Source organism: Triplophysa rosa, linkage group LG16 (assembly GCF_024868665.1).
Source record: "Triplophysa rosa linkage group LG16, Trosa_1v2, whole genome shotgun sequence".
NCBI classification, from domain to species: domain Eukaryota; kingdom Metazoa; phylum Chordata; class Actinopteri; order Cypriniformes; family Nemacheilidae; genus Triplophysa; species Triplophysa rosa.
In genome coordinates this window covers 9,168,220-9,193,972 of record NC_079905.1, presented here as the reverse complement: position 1 = coordinate 9,193,972, position 25,753 = coordinate 9,168,220, and the positions used below count along the sequence as shown (strand labels likewise).

The following is a 25,753-nucleotide window of genomic DNA, read 5'->3' as shown; positions in this document are numbered from 1 at the left end:
AATTGAACAGAAATGTCTTGATGTGCCTTGAGGATAAAGTTTTGATGAAAGAAACTGATACCTTTAAATGGACTTCTTAAGCAATCACATTTGCATAACTGTTCAACTTAATCCATTTTGCATATCTAGAAAGGGCCAAAATAAGACATTCATTAATGTGGTTTGTTCTGTCGCAACATTTAAATGAATAGTGAACATTCAGATGTTAACCCAAAAAGATTTTCTCCCGATATAAATACTACAGTGCATTAATAATCCACTTATCAAAAAAAGTGTTAAATGTGAAACTCGTGATGCTGATTGTGTGTATGAGCTGTCCCAGACTTGTGCATCACACTTACCTAAACAAAAAATACACTTCATGAATAATGTAGTCTAGCTAAATGTAGGACAGAGATAGTTAGAATGCACTTATCCCTGAGAGACCCCAACAAAAATATGTATTCGGTTACCGTTTCATACTAAACATTATAATTACATTTATAAGAAACATCTTACTGTTTGCTTAATAGGACTACTTAAATGTAAAAAATGTATAAGAAACATCTTACAAATACTTATTGGTGAAACGTAGCAGTGTTTTATAATATATTAATACCACTTTATATATATATATTCATAAAATATAGGCTATATTTCAATACGAAACATTTAGTGGCACATATGAACATTTGATAAAATGTGTAGTATACATGTGGATTTGTGTTTATATTAAAAATACTAACATGAAGCTGAGACGTATTTGTTCACTGAGATATGTCGGTATGAAAATAGTTTATGTGAGCGTATTTTGAAATAAATATTGCACACCAAGTGTTACATTTTACAAGTACTTGAATGATCAGGTAAATATGAACAAAAACATGTCCTTGCAGCTGACAAAACTGATTTGCATAGTGTTTAAAGAGGCGCCTATGGGAATGCTTGCTGGCTTTAGAGGTGGATCCTGAGAACAAGGGAGAGACGCTGATGCTTAACTGGGCTGCAGGGGGCATCCTCAACCGCACGAGGAAAATCCACCCAATGCCCGGTCTCTTCTCACACACGCCATAGCACGGTGGAGAGAGAGAGAGAGAGAGAGAGAGAGAGAGAGGAGAGAGAGAGAGAGAGGAGAGAGAGAGAGAGAGGAGTTCTGGTCTTCCCTGCTTCCACATCCGTCAAGACTCAACAACTGAAGTCAGAGGGGAGGAAATCACGAGAGGCCGTGCGCGCGTTGCTCCTCGGTTTTCGCGTGGTTCAACGGGATTAGACCGTGCCGTACGAGGTCGCGGGCAGACGGATGTACCGACGGACGCCTGCCCTAAAGTTGGATACCGAAAACTGAGAGCAACGTTTATCTCTAGTATCTCACAGGAGGAAACTGAGGCGACAGCGCGAGCCCCGCGTATAACTGCGTTTGGAGCACCATGAAGCTCCCGTGCTGGATTACACTGGCGCTGCTGCTGGCGCAGACCGCACTGGTAAGACGGACAGTCTATTGTTACGAGAGGGCGAGTTATCGTCGGGCATACATGTTCACAACGTTCACGCTCGGGTTTATGCGCACACACACTCGCGGTAAGCGTAAACGGAAAGTGTGAATTGTAAGGTCATTGATTAGACGACAGTAGCAGTGTGTGACTGATGCATTGGTGCTCCGTTGTAAATCTTGGACGCGACCCACATTCTCTCGGCTGACCGCAGACAGCGCGTCTCTAGCGGCCTGGGAAGCGCTTCAAGTGGGCTAAAGAATGCTCGAGGCAGGGACCTACGAACTAGATTGTGTTAGGCACCCTTGCCTTGTTTAATCCCCGGAGCCATTTTATTGGCCTTTGATCTTTGTGTGCGTCTATTTAGGTGGGTGTGCGTGTGTTGGTATTGTGGGTCAGGGACGCACGGCTAGCCCTGGCCCCCATCCCTTGCTGTTTGTGTGTATGCCTGTGTGGATCGAGTATAATTAACGCGTGGCGTCTAATTAGGCTTTAATTGCACGTCTTTTCTCCCTCATTTTATGCGCACAAGTGGCACGTGATTGTCGCCTGTTGGTGGTTCGTCCACATAGTCCCGTTCTTTGTGGTCAAGTGTGGTCGGTGGGTATATTACACCACGGCTGCATCAAAAATGGGGTCGGGACAGGTAATTTGCGGAGGTGTTGGTCGAGCTTGAAGTGTCGGCGATCGGCGGATGATGTTGGCCGGAGATTGCGCGAGGCGGGGTGGGTAGGGGTGTTAGGCTGCGGGGAGATGACGTCATTGGTCTTCGCGGCGGGAGACGGACATCTATCTAGCCGAGCGAGCGCAGAAAGCGCCCTCCCTCTAAACGCGCGTTTACCTTGAATAACACCAGCGAGGAAAACGCTTAACGATGTCGATTGGCATTTTAAAATGTTAAAACAAACTCTATATGTTAGCTCTTTACTGCTAATGCTAAACCTTTAGGAAAATTATCCGTTGTTTTGTGGTTAACCGTAGTTTGACTGTACGCAAAATGTTACACATGTCTTACTAGAGTAACCGTAGTTTTACCACGATATTTGTGTTAAAACTGTGGTAATGCATATAGTAGTAATTCTGCCAAAAACATGGTTTCTGCACCTTTAGTACAATAAAATCATGGTTCATTTTCATAAGGAAATGCTACTTTCATGCTTTTCATGTGCGTTCATGCACAGACACTCAATAAACATAAACCTTTACTGCAGAATGCATACCCACTCAAAATAAAAAAAAAACGAATCAACATACTTTATTGTATACTTTTGTATTGCAGTATATTTTGGCCATTTCAAAAGGAAGTCTCATGCGGATCAGGTCAGTGGTGTCATATCCTCTTTGGCTCTGTGTGCCAGAGATGGAGTTTAATTTAGATCTGAGAATCTAGCTAATGGACACACATCCGCTCCAGAAAGCCGTGTGTGTTTTAAAGGATCATGTTGGACTCCTGGGTTCAGAACTGAATCAGTGTTTTGTGCTGTAGACGACAAAGGCATCCATAGAGGGAGGGAGGTGAGGAGGAGGGAAAATGAGAGAGGAATGTGTGAAGCAAATTGACACAGGAAGTTTCTGCCACTGACTCGCTCAGCTGTATAAAGGTCTCACTTGCGCCGGCCAACAAGAGCTGGACAGTATTTTAAAGTTTTGATAGGGACACGCCATGTTTAAAGTTTGTGTAGCTTGTTGGATTTGTTTGCTTGGGAAAGTAACCCGATATGACATGAGTCAAAGAAGTTTGCTTTGCACTTTAGTTATGTTTTAGTTATGTATCAAATGTTTCACGGAGTAAAAGAAAGTATTAGTAAATTAAATGAAGGTATTAACATATGCATTTTCATAAATACTTGAGTTAATATTAAACTATGCAGTCTTGCAAGTCTGAGCATCGTGTGACTTTTTTTAGATCTTTTCAAATCGAAAGGAAATGCATGTGAGAGTGAGACTAAAAAGACAAAGCTGTGTTGCTTGAAAGCCTCCATTTGCTCTTCATTAAATAACATTTCTGTTTGTTAAAAGCAGCTGAGAATTCTTTTGTGTTTTTTTTACAGAACGTTCTGTACAATGCGTTCTTTATGTAAATGTAAATAAATCAGTGTCTACTTTGAGACATGCATCTTCTCAGACATCTCTATTTAGGTTAAGACCAAAAAAGTTCTGTTTAAAATTCTCATTTTTCGAGAAAACATTGTGGTGACTTAGCACACATTTTCTCTAAGGGTTTCCCAGAGCTTCAAGCTGACCTGAAGTGTTACTACAGAAAAAACTTTATCAGGTCCACCAAATGGCACCACGTACTGGTGTGAAAGCGTTTCGTTTAGAGGTGTCACCAAAGGAGGTGCTCCTTATCGGCCCGCCTGCTTCATGCCCCATCACTCTCAACATCACGCTCACCTCCCTTTGACCTCCCTGCATTCGTCAGCCACCGCCTCAACGACAACCTGAAGATGATGGATGTAGTTATGTGAGATCTGGGTCACGGAGGCAATACGAATATCTTTGAATTAATGTGTGGAAAGATCGTGCGAGGTGACGGGAAAAACAACAAACCCGCTGTTGAATATAATGTGCACTGATGTTATACTGTAGAAAGCAGAAAAGAAAAAGATGAATTGCTGAGAGATGTGGAAACAGAGAGAGCGAGAGGGAGAGAGATAGAGAGGTGGAGTCATCCGGGCTGGTTGCTCTTTCCCAGGAGACTGTGTTCCTCTACCTGTTCTGCACAGTGTCGCCATGACAACGGCAGAGCACATCTCAGTCACATCCTTATCATGCTCTTTCTCTTTCTTTTTTCTCTATGGTCTCTCATTGTGTCATTCACACTCTTTTCTATCTCGGTGTCATCCCCATTCTCTCCTTTTTATTCCATCTCTGTCTGTCTGTCTCTCGCTAATTAAGATGCGGCTCCGGCAGTCTGGTGGGGGAGGGGAAATCACTCCATACCTGAAAAACACAGACAGACATCGGAAGATGGAAATCGATATGTAAACTATATTTAATAGTCTATTATGTGGATATATGCGTGGCTTACTGTGCATTTTTTAAATTACGGGTGTGGTGTTAGATGTGCGCTTTGTAAATGCCATTTTGTGATCGGGTATCTCGGAAAAACCATCGAATGGGTTTCCTTGCTGTCGAAACAACGAGCATTTTTTGTGTCCCAAATTTGTGCGCGCGCCATGCTATAATAAGACTCCAAATTAGAGAGCATGGATGGGAAGGGTTTCAAAACCACAATGAATTTTAAGATGCCTCACCAAGCTGCTCTATAAATATGAATACACCGCTATTGTAGCCAAGCAGGACAGCCCTCGCCCGAAGAGTATGTGCGCATGTCCTTCCCTTTCCTCCTTCTGTTTCCCTAGCTGCTTGTTTGTTCCACTGGTGTTTTAATGGCCTCTTGCTTGGGGAAACGGTAGGGGTAGTGACATGTTTCCGTGGAGATGGAGGAACCAGGAGGATAATTGGGTTAATGAGAGAATGGGGGCGTGGCGGCGGGCTCCGGGGACTACAGGAATGCCGTTAACTTTCCAGTAGGGTGGAGCGAGGCGAACAGCGAGCGAGCGTTACACCATGTAGAAACAGCCGAGAGTTAATTGGAAAAGAGAAATATTTCGATAACGCTGGCTGAGCGTGTCAGATGTTACGTGCGGGCCATTAATCAGCAGGGTCTGCTTTTTGTGGTTTTTGTGAAGACTAATGATCGAGTACGTTTCACGTAGGCTGCACGCTTTCGTTCACTTTAGCGCGTACATGTGTACATTTAATGAGACGCTTTGTTGATTCATATTCGCTTTGGAAATTGACTTGGGTAACATAGATAATGTGTGGGTGTGTGCATGCGTGGTCTTTTCCCTGATGATATGAGGAGATTTCCTTAACTGAGCAGTTTTGCATTATTTAGGAGTCACTCCCCTTGGATGGTGGCACAAATTACAGTCTGTTTTAGAGGAATGCACATATTGCAATGCTGCAATTGTTCAAATTAAAGATACACAACAATGTGGGTTTTTTTCAGTGACCCACGTGACTTTCTTTTATAGAACTTGAAGGGATAGTTCACTCAAAAATACAAATTCTGTTGTCATTTATTGACCCTCATGTTGTTCAGAAGCAGTATATGACTCTTTCTTCTGTGAAACAAAAAAGACGATATTTTGAGAACTGTCCCAGTGGTTTTGTGTCCATGCAGTGGACGTCAATGGGGGCCAGTGTTGTTTGGTAACCAACATTTCTCAGATTATCTTCTTTTGTGTTCTGCCGAAGCAAGAAAGTCATACAGGTTTGGAATGAAGTAAATGATGACAGAATTTTGGGTGAACTATTCCTTAATAGGAAAAAAAATGTAACTGGTTAATGAAATTACAATGGAGGCAGAAGCTTTCATGTTTAAAACAACAACACAAAGTGCCATCAAAGTATCATGAAAGTAATCTGTATGATTTATGTGTTGTCAAAGTCTTCTTAAGCCGCAAAATAGCTTTGGGTAAGAAACAGATCGAAATTTAAGTTCTCTGGTGAGCTGTTAACTCCACAATCGCTATATTTCTGGTGCGTACTGTTCATTTAATGCTATCATTAAATAATACGAAAACCCCCATGGGTTGGTAGCTTCAATGGATATCTGGTGTGGTATGAGTGTGTGCAATCACGCAAGTAAAAAAGAAGCCAATAAAAGAGTTAATGAATAATTTAAAAACCAGTTTCATACACTCACACTTTATTTTAGGAATTTGTATATACAAGAACTTCAGATAAGAGCTGAAGAGAAAATAGGCTCATCGCCAAAAGGCAAAAATGTGCTTAAACCCACACACAAAGTAAACTGTCTGTGCTTGTATCCTTGAGGATTTCGCACTATGCTCCGTTTAATCCATCTTTACTTTGCATTTTCTTTGTTTCTCAGTCTCGGCACATCAAGGCCTGCACAAAGGTCATACTCACCTTCAGTATAACCTCCGTCGAAGCTTTAATCACTCAACAGTTCTCTGCTTTTGAAGCTCAAAGCTCCGAGTCGTCTGAGTGATGAAGCTGAAAGCTGTGCGCACATTGATGTGCAAATTAGCACATCGTCTTTACGACGCAATAATGAGAACGTTTTTTTTACGGAAGGCGGCGTTAAGAGGCCCATTGAATCTGAATTCTGCCTTGTTACTCTGATAACTTCTTAATTAAAATATGTGTTACATAAGCTAATTGATAGAGATGCATACAAAAACCGTCATTGAGAATCCAGGGGCGTCTGTTGTCGTGAGGGTTAATGTGTGGCTTGCAACAGGTTTGTCTTACAGTCCAGTAAATATGTTGTTTTTAACGTTGTAAAATCCTACATTATTGTTTAACAAGACTTTTTAGTGTAACTTTTAACATTCGTTCTTATTTGGTCTTTAGTCACTAGAGGGTTTTATAATTAAGCCTTGTTTTTGACAGACCTCCATACTGCAGTAAAAGATGATGTAACCCAAAGCATTATTGCACATCTTATTGGATAACAGATTGTCTGCATGTCTATGGAAAAAATTAAATGGCTTAGCTTAGTTCCGTGTGATAATACTTTTATCTAAAGTAAATATACCAGACATTTTTGATAAAACAAGCATAATAGTCTGTACCACAGACATGAATGTTAAGTGGTTTTTAAAAAAATGTGATGAAATGTCAGAATGTTGGCTAAAGAGATTCGGATGAGTTCTCAGCCAGACTCTGAGTGTTTGATAAAGGGGAGCTGGCACACATACACGCACATCTGCTGATATACAGACTTCTGTCAAGTGTGGAGAATGACTCAGAGAGAGAGAGAGATCCTGTAAATAAATGTGAGAATTTTCAGTTCTTGATACAAGCGGTGACATGAAACTGATGAGTGACGGAAATACAAAGGAAATGCTGGTGTTAATTTCAAGAGATTTCATATGTATATAGGCCCTACTACATGGTATATATATATATATATATATATATATAATATATATATATATATATAATATATATATATAAAATGTAGTATGACACACATTTTTTTCACATGAAATAAGTTCACACAAATTTTTTTTTCATTATTTACGAATGGGAACAGTGTGGTTCATGACTTTATGAATTCTGGACACAAACTCAAGCCAAAACTGAGCTTTAGGGAAAAGCATAATTATCAGTGAATATCAAATTCAATTTCAGTCTGTTGCTCGCAGTCAGCTCTCAGACTCGTATGGCTTCAGAAGACGTGGAATATAGCATGTAAGAAGTGTTTAATGCTTTTGATGGTGTTTGTGATCTCTGTGACCTGTCTTAAAGGGATAGTTCACCCACAAATTTAAATTCTATCATCATTAACTCACCCTCTTGTCATTTACACCTGTATAACTTTCTTCCGAAGAACACAAAAGAAGATATTTTGAAGAATGTTGGTAACAGCTGCGGTACCCATTCACTTCTATTGAATGGGCATAAAACCAGTGCAAGCTATTGGGTATCACTGTTGTTCGCTTAACAACATTCTTCAAAATAATTTCTTTGGTGTTCTGGCCAGCAATATTTACTACAATATTTTAAACCCCAAAGACAGTCCTATAAGTCACTGATTCAGAAAATCAACGGAAGAAAGGATGTCCACTGTCTGGCTACTAAATTAAAGGGATAGTTCACCCCAAAATGAAAATTCTGTGATCACTCACCCTAGTGTCATTTCAAACCTGTATGACTTTCTTCTGCAGAACACAAAAGTGATTTTGAAGAATGTTGGTAACCGAACGGCATCGACACACATTCACTTCCACTGTATGGACACAAAACTAATACAAGTGAATGGGTGCCGTTTAACAACTTTTCCTTAAAATATTTTGTTTCGCAGAAGAAAGAAAGTCACACAGGTTTGAAATGACAAGTAAATGATAACAGAATTTTCATTTTTTTGGGAAACTAAATCCCAAATAAATATAAAAAGCCTGTAAGCTGGTTTAGGTTAAATTGTCTGTCAAATGTGTAAATGTGAATGAGGGTGAGGGAAATAATGACAGATATTTTATTACTAGTTGAAAAATTCATTTATTGACATTTCAGTTAGGAATATAAGTGTTGCATTGTCTGTTTCTCAGTAATGTGACCTTAAAGATTTGCCCACAGTAAAAGGCAACTGCCTGTCTCATCAAGAATATCCTGGAGGTTTGTGCTCATGTCAGTTCTGCTGCAGTTATAATGATAAATTGAGGGATTCTGACTGTAAGAAGATCAAGACTTATACTCGTCCCTCCCCCATCCTCTGGCCTCCAAGTCAAGGTCTTGGGCCAAAATCAGTTTAACACATTTACATAAACACTGAATGATAATACAGCTGCTGTGATTGTATCAAAACAAATCTCTCCCACAGGATGTCAGATTTACTTTAAGCAAAACGAACGAGTCCAATAACATTTATTTTGGAACACGTGAAAACAAAAAAAAGCGTTTGCAATATTTAATACAATGTTTTAAACACCAAAGACAGTCCTATAAGTCACGTATTCAGAAAATCAAAGGAAGAAAGGATGTCCACTGTCTGGCTACTAAATTAAAGGGATAGTTTACCCCAAAATGAAAATTCTGTGAACATTTCAAACCTGTATGACTTTCTTCTGCAGAACACAAAAGATGTTTTGAAGAATTTTGGTAGCTGAACAGCACCGGCACACATTCACTTCCACTGTATGGACACAAAACTATTGCAAGTGAATGGGTGCCGTTTAACAACCTTTCCTTAAAATATTTTGTTCTACAGAAGAAAGAAAGTCATACAGGATTTAAATAACAAGAGGTTGAGTAAATGATTACAGAATTTTCATTTTTGGGTGAACTGTCCCTTTAAAGTAACACAAACCATTTAGAAAAATATTAGACAGGAACTCATTGAAGAAGTGGATGCTGGAGACAGTCAGAATGGCACCACTATTTGTAACAAATTGCAATCACTGAAGTATGGATGATTTCATTTTGAACAACTCAGGTAAGAAGAACAGAACCGCTTTGTTTGGAAGAACGCGTTTGTCGTGCTGCAAGCACGCACAGGTGTTTCCTGAGCGATGATTCTCAGCATAAATTCAGGAACAAATGCACACTTCAAAACAAGCGTGATGTCATGTTTTTTTAATATGCGACTAGAACACAGCCGACTCGCTGTGCAAGCCCACTACCAGCTCTCATTACGTGCACGATTTCTCAATGAAAGCATTGCGTGTTTATGAAACAGCTGTCTGTTGTGTTGTGCACTTGTACAAGCAGGTGAAGGGAAGGCCGGAATCAGCTGCTTCAGTCAGTCTGCTTTTCTCGCCTCGGTTCCTGCTCATCTCCGCACTTATCATATTGTGCATGGAAAGTGATATTGATCGACTGGAGTTAAGTGAGGCGTCCGCTCTGGCAGATGTGCTGGAAAGCAGATTACACTGCTGCTAATCCACAAGTGTAGGGATGAAAGATTACAACAGAATCACCTGCTTGGAGATCGAGAGATGTGACGGAGATAGAGTTAAACACAGTCACTAAAGCGCTTCGTGGGATGGTAGACTTAACCTAGTCAACAGATTAGAGACGGCGAGAGAGAGAGAGACACGTTAAAGATACTTTGTAGAAAGACACTATATCAATAAAATCTGTTTTTCTAGAGAAGTTTACTCCCAGAATATGACTTATATTTTTATCTCTGGAAATAAAGAGTTGTGACAGGCAGCTACATTCCTATGGTCTCATGTCTTGTAATCGAATTCCTGTCACATGAGTCTTATTCTGAGGTAAATGTGATTTGTTTCATTTATCATGCACGTGACGCATCACATGATGATGGGGTGGTTGTTGTGTAGTGGTCGTTACTGATCTGGCAACACAAAGCGGCTTCAAAACTGGAGTGTCAGACAGATACCCTATCATTACTGTGCCCTTGAGAGTGGCATCAAACCTGAAGTTACTCCAGCAAGAGAGCCCTGCAATTATTGTAGTGTGTATCACTAAACAACAAGTACTGTACATCATTGGCAACAAGACCGGATCTAAATGAGATCTCAATTATTCTGTTGTGGTATGTTTCTATTGGGAAGACAGAGTAAGACTATATAAACACGTATAGATATAGCATTCATCACATTTTTCTTAGGTGTGCAGGTGGCAGATTCAGTGGCTTGGTTGAGTGCGTCTGAATGTTTATTTTTGAAATTCAGACTCCGTTTCAGTCTAGTCACCCCACACCTTGATTGAATATTCTGTCATAATCTTCTCCGTTACGCTCATTCTACAATTATAAATATCGTCAATACTTCATCACCCATTTAAAGTTTTGCCTTTGGAGCCACAATGGTTACAAATTCTCTCTCTAAACCTTACAATCACATTGTAAGTGTGAAACAAAATAAGCTAAATTAAATATGAATTTGACTGATAGCATTAGGTTCATAAAAAATTAAAGGTACAGTTCACCCAAACCTAAAATTCTGTCATCATTTACACACTCTCGAGTTGTTCCAAATCTGTATAAATTTCTTTGTTCTGATGAACACAGAGAAAGATATTTGGAAGAATGCTTGTAACCACACATTCTTGGCCACCATTGACTACCATAGTAGGAAAAATGACAATGTTAGGCAAAAGTGCCCCAGAACTGTTTGCTGTCTTACATTCTTCAAAATATCTTCTTTTGTGTTTATCAGAACAAAGAAATTTATACAGATTTCGAACATCTCAAGGGTGAGTAAATGAAGGCAGGATTTTCACCTTTGGGTGAACTGTTCCTTTTAAAAGATATCATGATAATATCACAGCCGGAATTTCCCCTCAAAAACCGTGAAGTGAAAACCCTGATATTGTGACAGCCCTAATGTGGAGGTGTGTGTATTCCTTTGCTCTGATATGGTGAACAGGTGTTTCATGTCTTGGCTGTTACTGATCATTACTAAACACAGCTGGATGTCTGTATTGACCAATCAGCTTCTGGAGTAGAAACAATCATCATTTATAATAGAAAATCCTTTATGTATACGCAACAGTTATGCTTATGTAATGATATCATCCTTTATGGTTTTTATAATTGGTGTTCTTTTTTTGAGAGGAGGGAGGACAGTGTAGATAAGTGGACACATTCTTGACACTTGACAAGTTTCCACAGTATTTCTCCTCCACTTCTGTACTCAAGTCAGGCACGATGTTACCGAGCAACGTTTTATAATATTTCATAATTACCCCTGTCAGACTTCCAGCTACTGCCGCTTCTAAAAGCCCTACTTTGCCTTTATTGCCAGAGCTATACGTACCTTATCTCTCTTTTTATTTGTGCGGCAAAATTGAGATGGTCCCTACAGATATGGGAAATGAGGAGCCGTGAGCGCACAGTATAGTTCAAACACACACACTGTGAACAGCAGGGGCTTCTGGGAATGGGGGAGGACTGTTCATAATCTCAAAGACAGGCCACACACATTCGCCCTTACATGCACACCCACAAACGCACAAAGGAAGACCGTTCCCTAGCCCCTGGCTGCATTTTTTAGCTTCTTTGAAAAGTTTCTTAGGAACACGAGAGAAGTTATGATCCCCATGAAGCTCCATCTACTTGCGAGGAGAAAGCGTTCATTCACCCAGACATGCAAATAAACACAATACCATCATTTAAACTTCAGAAACACTGTGTACTCCGATGAACCACTTGAAATTGCACTTATGTTTGTGGACACGAGCTGTATTAAATGCATGGTCATAATACACACATGCTCTGCTATGTATGTTAACCCAGTTTTACCCTGTGCGGGTGGAGTTTATTCCAGACAGCAGTGATTCTGGGTACTGTATGCTGGGTGATGCGTGGGAGAGTGGTCATGACTCGGATAATATACCATGAAAGTGTTTCCATGGCAACTCTTCAGCAGAAAGCTTTCGAGACGATCTCCCAACATCACAGTCGGAAAACCCACCCCATAACAGCCTGAAAACTCTTCTTTAACCCTTTCATGCAAGAATTAGGATATCTAGTCAGAATAAGTTTCTTTTATATTTTCACTGCTTTTAAAGGCATGGAAGATTTGAACTTTTTCACATTTTTTTCCCACTTTCATGTTCGACTTTGACATCTGAAGAGGTGACAGTATATAAGATAATGCACGAGTGTTCCCTGTAGTGGTTGACTTGCAACTATGCCATTAAAAAACCAATGCATTCCCAAGAAATGGACTTTTGATACCTGCAAAATATTAGCAAATATAAAGTTTATAATGAGTTTTGTCATTTACAAAATTTGTATTTTAAAGGCACAGTTCACTCAAAAAAAATTCTTTCATGAATTACTCAATTTGTTCCAAAACTGTATAAATGTCTTTGCTTGGTTGAACACAAAGAAAGATATGGAAGAATGTTATGTAACTCAGATTTCTGGGGCACCATTGTATAAAAAAATCTATTCTATACTGTATATAAGTATATTATATTCCATAATTCTTTGTTGAACACTGAAGAAAATATTTTTATGAATTTAGGAAAACAAGCAGTTCTGGGGCAGCTTTGATAACCATTTTAATGGTTGTCAGTGGTGCCCCAGAAATATCTTTCTCCCTGTTCAGATTAGGAACAACTCAAAGGTGAGTAAATGATTTATTTTTGGGTGAACTATCTCCGTAAATACAAGAGAATAGCTATAGTGTCTGAGATTATAATCACACTTAAATGCATGAAATAAAAATTGACTTTTTGAATCACTTGATGAAATATTTACACAATTGTGAGTCTGAGGACAATGGATAAATTTAAGCCCCGCCCTATATTATTTCCTTCTTGAATATCAAATTTAACTCTGAAATGTAATTTTATAGACACAAAATACAATGCAAATGTTAAATCTTGCTGAGTTGATTTAAAATATTATTAGATTTAATTACAGTATCATAAATGCAAAATAGTTGTATGCAATAGAGAAGTTCCTGTATCGACACACAGGGCTTCTAACACATATTGGCATCTGACATGGTCCAAATCCTGTGGGATTATGGGATCACTTGCTGGTTGGATTAAGGATTGTCCCAGAGAAACAGCTGCCTACTTCATACATGCACAGTAACACACATTTCAAGAGACATTCGACCTTAAACTCTAAATTGAAATTGAAATTGAAATTGAAAATTGAATCTAAAGAGAAATTTTAAATTTGGAGTTTCAAGTTTTATGAAGGTTTTTGTATTATTGTTTTGTGTTGTATAAATGTGAGCATTGTAGGACCACATGCACGCGTGTGTGTGTGTGTGTGCACGCGTCTGTGTGTGATTGTGTCCTTGTTTTTATATCCCGGTGGGGACCTAAACCTGAATACACACCAACACATGGCGACTTGTGTCATGGGCAAAAAAGCTTATAAATTGTACAGAACAATATTTTTTTAAAAATCTAAAAATGCAAAAAGTGTTCTATGATCTTTAGGTTTAGGGGTAGGGGATAAAATATACAGTTTGTGTACAGCCAGAGTGTGTGTGTACGCGTGTGTGTGTGTGTGTACGCGTGTGTGTGTGTGTACGCGTGTGTGTGTGTGTACGTGTGTGTGTGTGTGTGTGCGCGCGTGTGTGCGTGTACACGTGTGTGTGTGTACGCTTGTGTGTGTGTGTACGCTTGTGTGTGTGTGTACGCGTGTGTACGCTTGTGTGTGTGTGTGTGTGTGTATGAGTGTGTGTGTGTGTATGCGTGTGTGTGTGTGTACGCGTCTGTGTGTGTGTGTGACTCTTGAAATGAGGTCATTACCTAGTGACCAGCTCACCTCTTCCCTTACACACTCCCTCTCTCTCTCTTGCTCGCTAGCTCACACACAGCTCACAGCTGTTCTGACCCAACTGAGAGGAACACCGACATTCAATCAAATGTGAAGTACAATGGAACCATTTAAAATCTAAGAGATGTAGATTTTATCAGTTCTTTGTCTTTATGTGCTGCCAGACAGATGGGCTAGATATTTACATTTGACTCCAAAAGCTTGCTTCACATCCCCCCCCCAAATACACACATTCGCACACATGCACATCTCTTATGCGCACACACCCACACACACAAACTGTGTGAAAGAAATCTTGCTGTGTGTGCCAATTCCACCCCTTAATCATATCGTAGACCAAATTACACCACAGACCAACCCCGCCATTACATGGGAGGATACACAGACATACACAAACACACAATTTAGGCACATATGCATATTGGCTAAGTCTCGGTTCTAGGTTTGGCACCGGCATGCACAATTTGAAAGAGCTCATAGATCTGAATCATGTATTTCTGAAATTGTATTAGACTCGATTGGTTAATGGTCTTTGGTTAATAGATTTTCAAATGGAGACAGTGGGAGCCAATTCTCTGGTATACAGAACTAAAAAAAGACAATCATTAAATATATTAAAGTATTTTCAATGGTTTTATGGCCAGAATAAAAATGTTTGTTATAGTGAAAAACACTGTATTTTACTTCTTGCATTACACATCATCTTCGCAACTCAAGTGGCTCTTTGGTCAAAATTAAAGGGGTCATATGAAACGGCTAAAACGAATATTATGGTTTGTTTTAGATGTAATGCAATGTGTACACACGATTTAAGGTTCAAAAACGCTGTATTTTCTACATATCGTGCATGTTTGTATCTCCTCTTTGCCCCGCCTCTCTGAAACGTGTGGATTTTTAACAAAGCTCATCGCTCTGAAAAGCGAGGTGTGCTATGATTGGCCAGTTAACCAGTGCGTAGTGATTGGTCGAATACTGCAAGCGTGTGATGGAAATGTAACGCCTCTTAACATATTTGGAACATCAGGTTCCAAAGCAATTGTACTGACAGGTACGCCCACCTTACTTGCGTATACATTTGGGCGGTCTTAGTCAACTCATACCATGAACTGAGCATTTACTTTTAGATAGAATGCATCTTTTGTTCCGACACTTTAATTTTTGCCATTTTTCGTGTCTAATACATGCATGGGCAACTTATAACACACCAAAGACACAGAAAAACACATGTTCCCATATGACCCCTTTAAGATTCTTCTGATTAAAAAATATTTTTCGTTAAAATGCTAAAAAAAATCTTTTATTGCTCAGCCCTATGTGGTAGCATAATATTGGTTGCGGAAGATTAAGACTTTCTGTTGAGAAAACACGAGTACACTTGAGGTTTAATGTACACAGGGAAAAAGATTGACACATGCTTACACACAATACACAGATGCTTATATTTCATAAAGGCACACAGATGGACATTACACTACACACAATGCAATTATACTAAATACAGAACTGGGTACAGTCATAATAGAGTCTTCAGGCTTAAAGAAATGCTGATGTATGACAGACAGCTTTAAGCACTTTTTGGCCCAGCATGTGTTTATGTGTGGGGATTTTGTGGAGGGCATGGGAAGAGTTTATGGCTCTCAGTGTTTATGGGCTGTTATTAAGATGGAGAGTATCCAATCATGAGGGTGGGGGAAGGAGACACAGGAAGAAAGGCCGATAGGATGGGGGAAACAGGGAGTCTGATTTTATGATTGCTCAAGTCAGTATATGCATCGTAATGCATCCTATAAATGCAAAAAGTAGAAGTGGAATATTTTTGGCACATTGATTTTTTTACTAGGGCTGCACAATATATATCGAAATATCACAAATGTGCATATTGCAATGGTTTGCAATAACTAAATAATAAAAAGTTATGTTTAATCAAAGTTGATGCAGATAGTGGAGCGATTGTGCCTGATGTGTGGAAGATGATCAACAATCAGGACGAATCTGAAGCATGTATGTTGTTTGTACAACTTTGTGTTTTAACATATATTAATATAGTTTAAATGGATTTTACAGACTTGGCATTATCATATTACATCACATCCTATATCGCGTATATATATATTTTTCTTTAAAATGATTATGCAATTATGTGGTGACCAGGAAATAATCTAAACTTTATCTTATCTTTAACGTCTTCAAAGCAGCCTGTCTTTGTCTTGATAAAGCTTTGGGCACTTTTAGCATTCTTTCAGTGCTCATGTGGTGTCCACCTGGAATATTTTTAAACCTTCCTGTATATTACGCTTATAGGTGTACTGGACTTGCGGGCTACTTCTCTCTCTAGTCCAAGATGTATAAAAAATATTTTAAAGAATATAATTATATAGTTAATGCCTGTCTACAAAAATGTCTATAGTGGTGTGTGTCTAAAAATAGTCCTGGTGCTGTATCATCATATTTGACAAACTGTGACTCTGTAAATCATTATTAACTTAACAAATGTGCAAAAAATAAACCTATTACAATGTTCTATTTTTTATGACATTTTTCTCATGGATTTGACACATTGGGTCTGAGGACAGTGTAGCGCTCGTTTTCTGCTGAATTTTCATCCCTATTAAAAGGGAATTTGGGTTAAAGGCAAGTGTTGCCCGTAGCAACGGGCCTCATGATGAAACTGCTCCCCACGCTAGACCCCTGCACACTTGTACACACAGACGCACAAATACGTGTGTGTGAAAACTGAATCTGAAATAATGTAACTGTAAATTTGTGTAGTTCTACATAGATTTGCATAAGTTGACATTAGTGCTTGAACTAAATTTGAACTCTTAATGGTCGATGCAGATGCCTAGAAAGCATGTTTGATATATTATTTCTTTTTTTACATAATGCCAATAAATATATTGATATGCTGGTAAAATATCTCTGAAAGACATAAAAACCTCTCTGACATAATTTTTTTCTTTCTGTGTCTTCAGGCTCAGCGGAGCAAATCACGGCCGGTGGACGAGGATAGTTCTGGAGATGTGCCGTATGATGACGAAGACTCCTTCTCTGGTTCTGGATCTGGCTGTGAGTGTTGGTAGTATGTGGCACTGAGTTGGTGTGATTGTGAAAGCATGTTTGCGAAAAAAGTGTGTGTGTGCTTGTGTGTGAATCACTCATTAAGGGGTCACAGCTGTCTTGTTTAAAAGTCCAGCCTGGACTTTCAATCCCCTCACCAGCTGGTATCATTCTCACAACTCAACACCCAATCGCCCCCTTTGTCTTTTGCTCTCTCTCTTTCTCAGTCATTTTGCTGTGTTTGTCCTTCCTCTCCATTTTTCTCTCTCACCCCCTCTGTGTCACACATTCCTCCCACAACTTCATACATTTATTTTAGCTTCAACTAAAACCCAGAGACTTAAAGAAAAATGCATAATTCTTTATTGTAAGTAGAGAGCGTTTCTGCAGATATTTGCGTTTGGGTCTGTTTGTTAGTGATCATCTGATCTTCAATAATCAGATTACTGTAAATAAGATCACTTAATCAGCAGGAACTTGGTTGTGGACAGACACTTGTGTATGTACTCAACAGTCCTCTGGAGGAAATATGTCCACATTTATAAAAACACTGTACGAATGATGTAATTAATGTTTTTTAAATTAAAATATTGCTAAATGTTTTCTGTTAGATTAGTGTTAACTATGAAAACAATAGAAGTCTGTTACCATTTAGATACATTAATGTGTTTTGTTATTTCTTAAAACAAACTTCTCACACCCATTAGTTTAATTCGTCTACCAACAATGAGAAACATCACATTTCCATCATATTTCAAATGATTTATTGTGCTTATAGATTATGTGGGGGAAATAACATTTTAATTGTGTATTTTCAATATTTCCAGTTGAACATTTCCAGTCGGAAACAAAGAAACAATTACATTTATACATTATACATACTCTTCATAAATTTGAAGAGTAGCATATATTTATTGAAAATCATGTGTATGTGTGTGCGCTTGTTGATTTTGTGTGGTGTTTGCTTTGTTCTTTGTACCTTGTGTGTGTGCTTATTTTTTTTACCAAGGCTATTGATATTTTATTCATGTGTTGCCATGGGGATGTTCACATTCCTGTGCTGACCAATCTAAAGGTTGCTTTGAAGCCTTTCAGACGCTTCTGCAAGCTATCATATGACACATTAACGCTGCCTAAAATGGCTGTGAGTATTGATCCCTGCCTGACTGTTTTCTCCTCTCCTCCTCTCTGCTCTCAGTTCCAGATATAGACGTTAGTCCGACCGGAGCAGGTGTGTCTGTCACTACAGAGGAGCCCCTCCCACTTTCCACAACACAGGCCACTGGCCCCGCCCCCTCTGCCTCCCCAGCTGCGGAGCCCAGTAGGCCACCACCACCTGAGGTAGAACGAGAAAGCGGAATGGGACAAGAAGACAGGGACACCAAATTAGAGATTGAGAAAAAGTGGGAGGAAGAAATGCAGAGGCCAAAGGAGCAGGACGGAGAATCTGAGAGGGAAAGAAAATGGGAAGTGCAGGAAGGAGAATGGGAAGAAGAGAAGTCAAAGGCTACAGTCGTACCTCGGCTTACTGAAGTTCCCATGGTGGCTGTGGACTCGACCACAATTCTGGATGAGAGTACAGTGGCTCCTAGTGACTTGGAGGACCCCAGCACCACAGAAAAAGATGATTTGTTCAACACTACAGAAATTACCATATTGGAGCCATCCAGCACTACGCAAATGACAGATGACATCACGACCACCGAGGTGCTACCCACCACTGTTGCATCAACCACGGCTAAGCCCACCAGACCGCGTCCCGTCCCGACCACTCCCAGCACCGCTCCCCCACGACCCCGGCAACCACAGACCACCCCCAGTAGAGCCGCCCCGACCGAGAGCAGTACACATTCAGTGATGAGCTCGACAGTACAGGTTAGACACTAGTCCATGAACTACAGTAATATAATGCGCAAGAGTCCTCAAATGGTATTAGTACTGTTCCGTTATTGCAGCTGACATTAATACTTCCGTTTCTTAAGTGCTCTCTCATTCCCATGAGGGCCGTAGGGAGTGAATGTGCATTAGACGTGTACAGCACACACGTGCATTTACGTTATGTTGGCATGACAGCAGTTTCCTGCAGTCTTCTTTGCTATGCTTTATTATTATTATTATTACGCATGTAGATATTTTCTGCTATATTTGCATCGACTCAAACCAAATGTATAATATATTAAAAGTAGGAAGTTGTTTTGAAAAAATCAGTCGGCAGTTTTTGCTCCAGTTGCCTGGAAATGTATTTGGCAATGGTGAGAGGTCATTAATTTGTTATTTTTTGTCTCATTCCCTCATTTAGACACAAACACCATATGAGACTGTAAATAATGAAGTCGCAGGAGCAGGTCCAAGTGGTGATTTTGAAATCCGAGAGGATGAAGTTCGCCAAGGCAACGAGGTCGGACGAGGCAAAGCGGCCCCGGGCGTACCAGCAGAGCCCGATTTGACTGGCAACACAGTAGATGCAGCTGGAAGTTCAGCTGCTCAGCTTCCACAGAAAAACATTCTTGAGCGGAAAGAAGTTTTGATAGGTGAGAATTGTCTGATCCCTGACACGCCAGACTTCTTCCAAATCCTCATTCAGTTATTCAAAACGTTTTGGTTTGTTTTGACCTGCCTGTCTGTCTGAATGTGTAGACCTGTTGGTCTTGTCCGTTTCCTTCTGTCTGTCATCGTACAAATTATTGTCTTTCTGTCTGCTGGTTGTAAGAGTAGATGTGGTGCATATTAATATAGCACACAGAACTGAAAACTTTACACTGTTATCCCAAATTGTCTAAGTAACTAAACAAATTTAGTATTGTTGCCTTAATTGTATAAAAAAATCATTCTATTAACCTAAATATTTTAAATTCTTGTGCCATTTTCTGTCTTTTGAGTTCATCATTTATTTTTGATCAACTTGAACTTTTTGTGGATTACTTATAAGTATAATTTAAAAGTGTAATTGTGTGCGTATGTAATGAGTTGCCTCAAAATGTTTAACTTTTAAAGTCACAACATTTTGGCTTCCTGTCCAAATTACTTAATTGAAACAAGTTAATTCAACACAGTTGGTCTTTTTTTACTTAAAACATTAAGGCATTTTTTTTTAGTTTTGTAAACTTATTTGGGTTTACCGTGTACAGCAAAATATTTAAATTCATAAATTACGCCCAATGTTTAGAATAAATATCATATCACAACAAACTTTAATCATGGCTGTTTATAGCAACAAAGTAAAACCAGTAGAGGCTGGTTGTATGAGAAAAAATATTTGTTTAACTTACTGGATAGTGTATTGGCAGTATAAGACGTGGCAAATCAATTTTTATTGTTTTCAAGTAGATTTAAAGCCGGAATATGGAACATCCGATATGCATGTCTTCTTTTCATCCTAGATAAAGAAAGCATCCGTGTGTACCTGTAGCTCGACTGGTAGAGCAGCTGCTAAAATGTGGTGCTAACAACATCAAGGTCATAAGCTTGATTTCCAGGGATCACATGGACTCATTAAGCGCATAGGTCGCTTAGGATAAAACCATCCGTCAATTGGATAAATGTGACTGCAAAAAATATTTTATTGATGTGACACTTTATACACAGTATTATCTAGCATTAATGGCAATTAAAAGTTTATCTAAATAAAGGGAGGGATTTAATTACCAATTTATTTGCAAACCTATTACTGGATGTTAATAGAGATTTAGCAATTAGCAGTATTAGTTTGGAGTAAATGTTGTTTGTAACGGCTTAGCGCTTAAGATTTTAAGTGGAAGCCTCTAATGGACTTGGATTTTAAGCGTCTTTGTGGAGAACACCATCTTCTACCCACATTCACCTACTTTGTTTTCTACCCCTGTGTCTGCCCCTCCCATTTTGTCTCTCCCCGTTATCTGATTCGCTGTCTCTCTCTCCTCAGCTGTTCTGATTGGAGGATTGTTTGCCTTTGTATTTGCAGACTTCCTGGTCATAGGTAAAGGATATAGGAGTTGCAGGATGTAGAGTGATTAGTTTGAGTTTAGTACTTTGCATTTCATTCTCGCGCTGATAAGTTACGCTTTAGTTTTAGGCAGAGTTAAGCTCCTTCCCTGCCTTGACTGAATGTGTTTTATTTTTCTCAGTTGTTTTTGTGTAGTACTGTATGTTTTGGTCAAATTATAAATCAGTGAAACGGCTATCGATTGTGCCGTCGTCTTTTAGGAGAGAACATTAATAATTGCTCAATGTTGGCATGAACTCCACAATACTGCAGGCAGTTTTTTTACGCACATAAAATGTATTGAGAGAGATGACACTTGCACATTTATAGATGGTGGAGAGAGCATAAAATGAGCTTGTTCGTAATGATTTAAATCGCTGTAAATTTGTCACTGTTAAGATCTGTCTTATGTTAGCCAATCACAATTGGCCGACACTAAATTTAGGTGTAAGTGCGGTCCAACATGTAGTCGAAAATGCATCTGACCAAATGCCCAAAAGACGATCTTAAACCCAAGTATTCAAGCCCATGCTGTAAGTAACCATTGTCTCTCTCTCTCTAGCGGTGATTGTTGGAGGTGTAGTGGGAGCACTCTTCGCCGCCTTCCTCGTCATGCTACTCGTCTATCGAATGAAAAAGAAAGACGAAGGCAGCTACACACTGGAGGAGCCCAAACAAGCCACCGTCACCTACCAGAAGCCCGACAAGCAGGAAGAATTCTATGCCTAACGTCTACACATTTATTCTCCCCCATTTGTCCAACCTTTTGCCATCTCTATCTGACCCTGACCCTTCCCCCAACCCCCCCGCCCCTCGTCGTCTCTTCCTTTCCTTTGATCCCATTCTGCCCTCGTTTCTCATGAGAGTGCCTCTCATTCCACGGACTTGGAACTTTCTTTTCCAAAAAAAAAAACTGAAAAAGATCAACGTAGAAAAAAAATGAAGGGGCTGTGGGCGGGGCTGTTGGTGGGGGTGGGACGAAGCCTACACAAAGAAAACACTTTTTTTAAGAACATGTTATTGTTGATATGTTTAGGATTGTCGTTCTATGAAATTAAGACCTGAATCTTTTTTTTTGTAAAGTCACTGCATTTCAAATGTGTTTCTGCACAATATTTCTCTTGGACAGAAAATATGGGAATAAAAATAATAAAAAAACAGCATGAAAATATGAGGAGGAGAAAATAACCGAGAGGGGGTCATGGAGAGATCGTGCAGGTCAGGCGGGAGGGAAAATAAGAGTTTAGAAGCAGCGGGAGAAGCTCTTCTGTCACCAAGGTCAGTGATCCAACGTGGTTTGGTGCCTTCCATTTCCCTGGTGCTAGAAACTGAGCTTGAGCAGAGAGTGACGTGTTTGAGTGTGTGTGCTCATGCATATGTGTGTGGTGTATGTCTAAGGTGCCCCTTGTGACCTAGACGCACACACATACGCAGATGCACACGCAGCCTGACTCCCTCTGCTGGCGAGAGCGTGCAGGCCCTGATGTCTGTTGTGTTTGGCGCAAGGGAACCCGAAACATGTACAACGTAGACCACAGCACACAAAACACTGCAGATTTGCTGTGAAGGGAGCGCATGCATAGAATCGGAGGACTAGCCTCTCCTCTGCTCTGTATAAAGACTTTAGTAATCAATAGTAATAATCAATAATATATCAGCAGCTCTGAATGGAAGGAAAATGGTGATCATAATATTCGTAGTGAAGGATATTATCTATTTAGCTGTGTGGTAAGGTTTTTATCGGTGTAAATATCAACTTCACTTTTGGTTATATCATACTTTTAACCATGCTATTGTACTAAAAAGTAAACACGCTATTTGATGTCCACCCAAACACAAATGCAGTGCTATTGAAATCTACATAAAAGGTTTTTTGTAACATTGTGAACCATTTTTGTCAGTACATTCCAGAGAGGTTATATCAGCCAAGAGGAGTACAGGCTGTAAGGTTTTGGTATTTAAAACTGATAAGGTTGGTCTCTGGTTTTTGTTTTGAAAGCACAAACTCACAAGGTTAATACTGCCCACTGTCAAAATACACTCGAATACAGATTTGCACATTTTCACTGAGAAACACACACACCACAATTCTGTTATTTGAGAGCTCCAGATCTTTCTGATAGGACGACACAGAAAAGTGCTGATAAGATTGTTAGATTGGGTTTGTGTTGATAGAATGGGAGGGGGAGCTGGAACATTATCGCAGATTCGAGGCAAACATTAAATTAATGGTACAGGCAAATGTTTTTGACAACATGTCTAACATAAAACTATCTGAGCCGAGAGCCTTTAATGGAGCAAGAAGTAGCGTGATATCAGTGGATGAATATTGTTTGTTTTTGTTGAAATATTATTTCAGTGTGATGAATTCGTTTCATCGAAAACGACAAAAAAATGCATGAATTAGCAATAACAAGCTATCAACAACAGAATGCTCACGTTGTCGCGTGACGCTGCGGTTGACGTGCTCAGAATGTATGCGTGATGTCAGTGGTGCTCGCAGCTGAAGCACATGATGTTCAATGCTGAAATTGTGAAACCTGTCTTACCACATATCATTTAATATTTTAACATAATTGTAGAATGGAAGGCTAGACAACACGCCCATTTATAAACATATCGCAAAGCTGAGGGTGAAACCATTAATGCACTGGAACATGACATCAAATAACTTCCTGCTGTATCATAAATCATGCATTTAGAATGCATGGTAAAGATTTTTTATGTGAGAAACACACCCACCATATTCAAACAGCTGAGTACGCGCGTACTAGAGCACAAAGACTCCACGCTGTTTTGTTTGATTCATTTTAGGGGGGTTGGGAACATCTGAGATGAGGTTGCATCTATATGGGGTGGATGTGCTTCAATCTAATATTGTATTGTCACACCTGTGCAACTGTACCTGTAGCTTAAATATTGTGCTCTGAACTGTATGCTCATGTCTTTACAGTGTGAAAGAGTGTGTATTGTATGCTTGAGTATTTGCCTGAATCTGGAAGTTTGTTCCCCTCCCCTGTAGCTCTTCCATTGTGGAGACATAGGCTACTGTCATCTTCCCACACTAAAAATACTATAGTACAAGATTGCACAAACTCATAAAAACATTCTTTTTTTATCTAGCGTCACTGTCTGGGTCTTCTAAATAGGACCTAGGGGATTTTCTGACCTGTCACAGCATATCGATGCTTGAATTATAGCAAAACTGAGAAACTCTTTTCCTGTCTTAAATTGCTCAAGTTTTCTCTATTCTCAGTTGTGTCTAAGGCCCTAACACAGTCACAGCAAAATGCTAACACCTTAGCAATCATTTGTGTTCTTTTTTTATTGAAAATTGTCCGGATTAATGGAAATGAATAACGCAAAACAACTGCAAGCCAACAATTAGTGTGTACATTTCAGGTTTTAAGACATGATGATTGTTTAACAAGATTTTTTGTATAAAATTTGACAAAAATAGGCTTTTTCAAGCTGGTGCTGGTGGTTACATTTTGATCGCAATGTTCGCAGCTTTTACACCCAATTCTCCTTACAGGTGACTATACACGCCCCACATCCCAACAACAAACGTGCACCCGTTCAATTTTTGGAGGTCACTGTGTTAACATTGTGGATGTCAGTGAAACTTTTAAGTTTGCATTGCTGTCTTTTCTACTCATTTTTACCTGTAATCTGCCACTCTTTTTATTCATAGCCAAATATGAGGCGGGCCTTCCTGTGTCTGTGCCAATCACAGACCAGCACGGTCCTGGTCTGATGGTCGCCCAGCGTGGTTTCATGCACATTTTTTAAGAACTTATGTTTTTTTCATTGGTTGATTTGTGTATAAAGAGACAAAGTTCTGTCACTAATATGCCACTCTATTCTAAATAAAAACCTGGTTGGTTATCTCTGTGTCTGCTGTGATTTAATTGGCTATAGGTTAAAAAGAGACGTCTATGTTCAAAAAAAGCATGTTGCAGTTTCTCATATTCCATTTTGTATATGGCTACAGCAAGGTTTTGCTTGTGTATTATCTCAGGCATCTTTTAAACAGAGCCTTTATGATGTAACATAAACACAAGATATATGAAAACAAAATATTTGCTGTTTATAATTCAATTTAACTAGGCCCACAAGTTATTTCACAAAGGAAAACTGTGTTTTTGACTAAGCCAGTATTTATGACGAATACGTTATGGAAATAATTTCATATTAAAGTAATAGAGTTCTGTTATTTTTCATTAAGTTATGCAAACACAGTCATATTAAATATATGATTGTACATTTTTCTAACTGCCGATCATAATCTTTAGAATAACATATATATTATTAAGACGGCAAAACCTTTATTTGAAAATAGCTGGAGGCTACAGTAAAACAATAGAAAATAAAGATCGGTTAAAATTCAATTCAATTTGTGCATTGTTCCAAAGCAGCTTTACAGGAGAAAATAAGAAAAACACAAAAAAGGTCAAACACAGCACAGTGCATGGTGTTTATAGAACAAGCAAGATTATTCTAGTAAAT

At 39.3% G+C, this 25,753-nt stretch overlaps 1 protein-coding gene across 1 annotated transcript; it reads left to right on the top strand.

Annotated features, from left to right (window-relative positions):
* The first annotated feature begins 1,059 nt into the window (after positions 1 to 1,059).
* sdc3 (syndecan 3) lies at positions 1,060 to 25,132 on the top strand. The gene is made up of 5 exons (XM_057355200.1): positions 1,060 to 1,460; positions 17,199 to 17,292; positions 18,482 to 19,158; positions 19,583 to 19,814; positions 21,807 to 25,132. The coding sequence occupies exons 1-5, from the start codon at positions 1,407 to 1,409 to the stop codon at positions 21,971 to 21,973; spliced, it is 1,224 nt and encodes a 407-aa protein (XP_057211183.1). The 5' UTR covers positions 1,060 to 1,406; the 3' UTR covers positions 21,974 to 25,132.
* Positions 25,133 to 25,753: the final 621 nt, after the last annotated feature.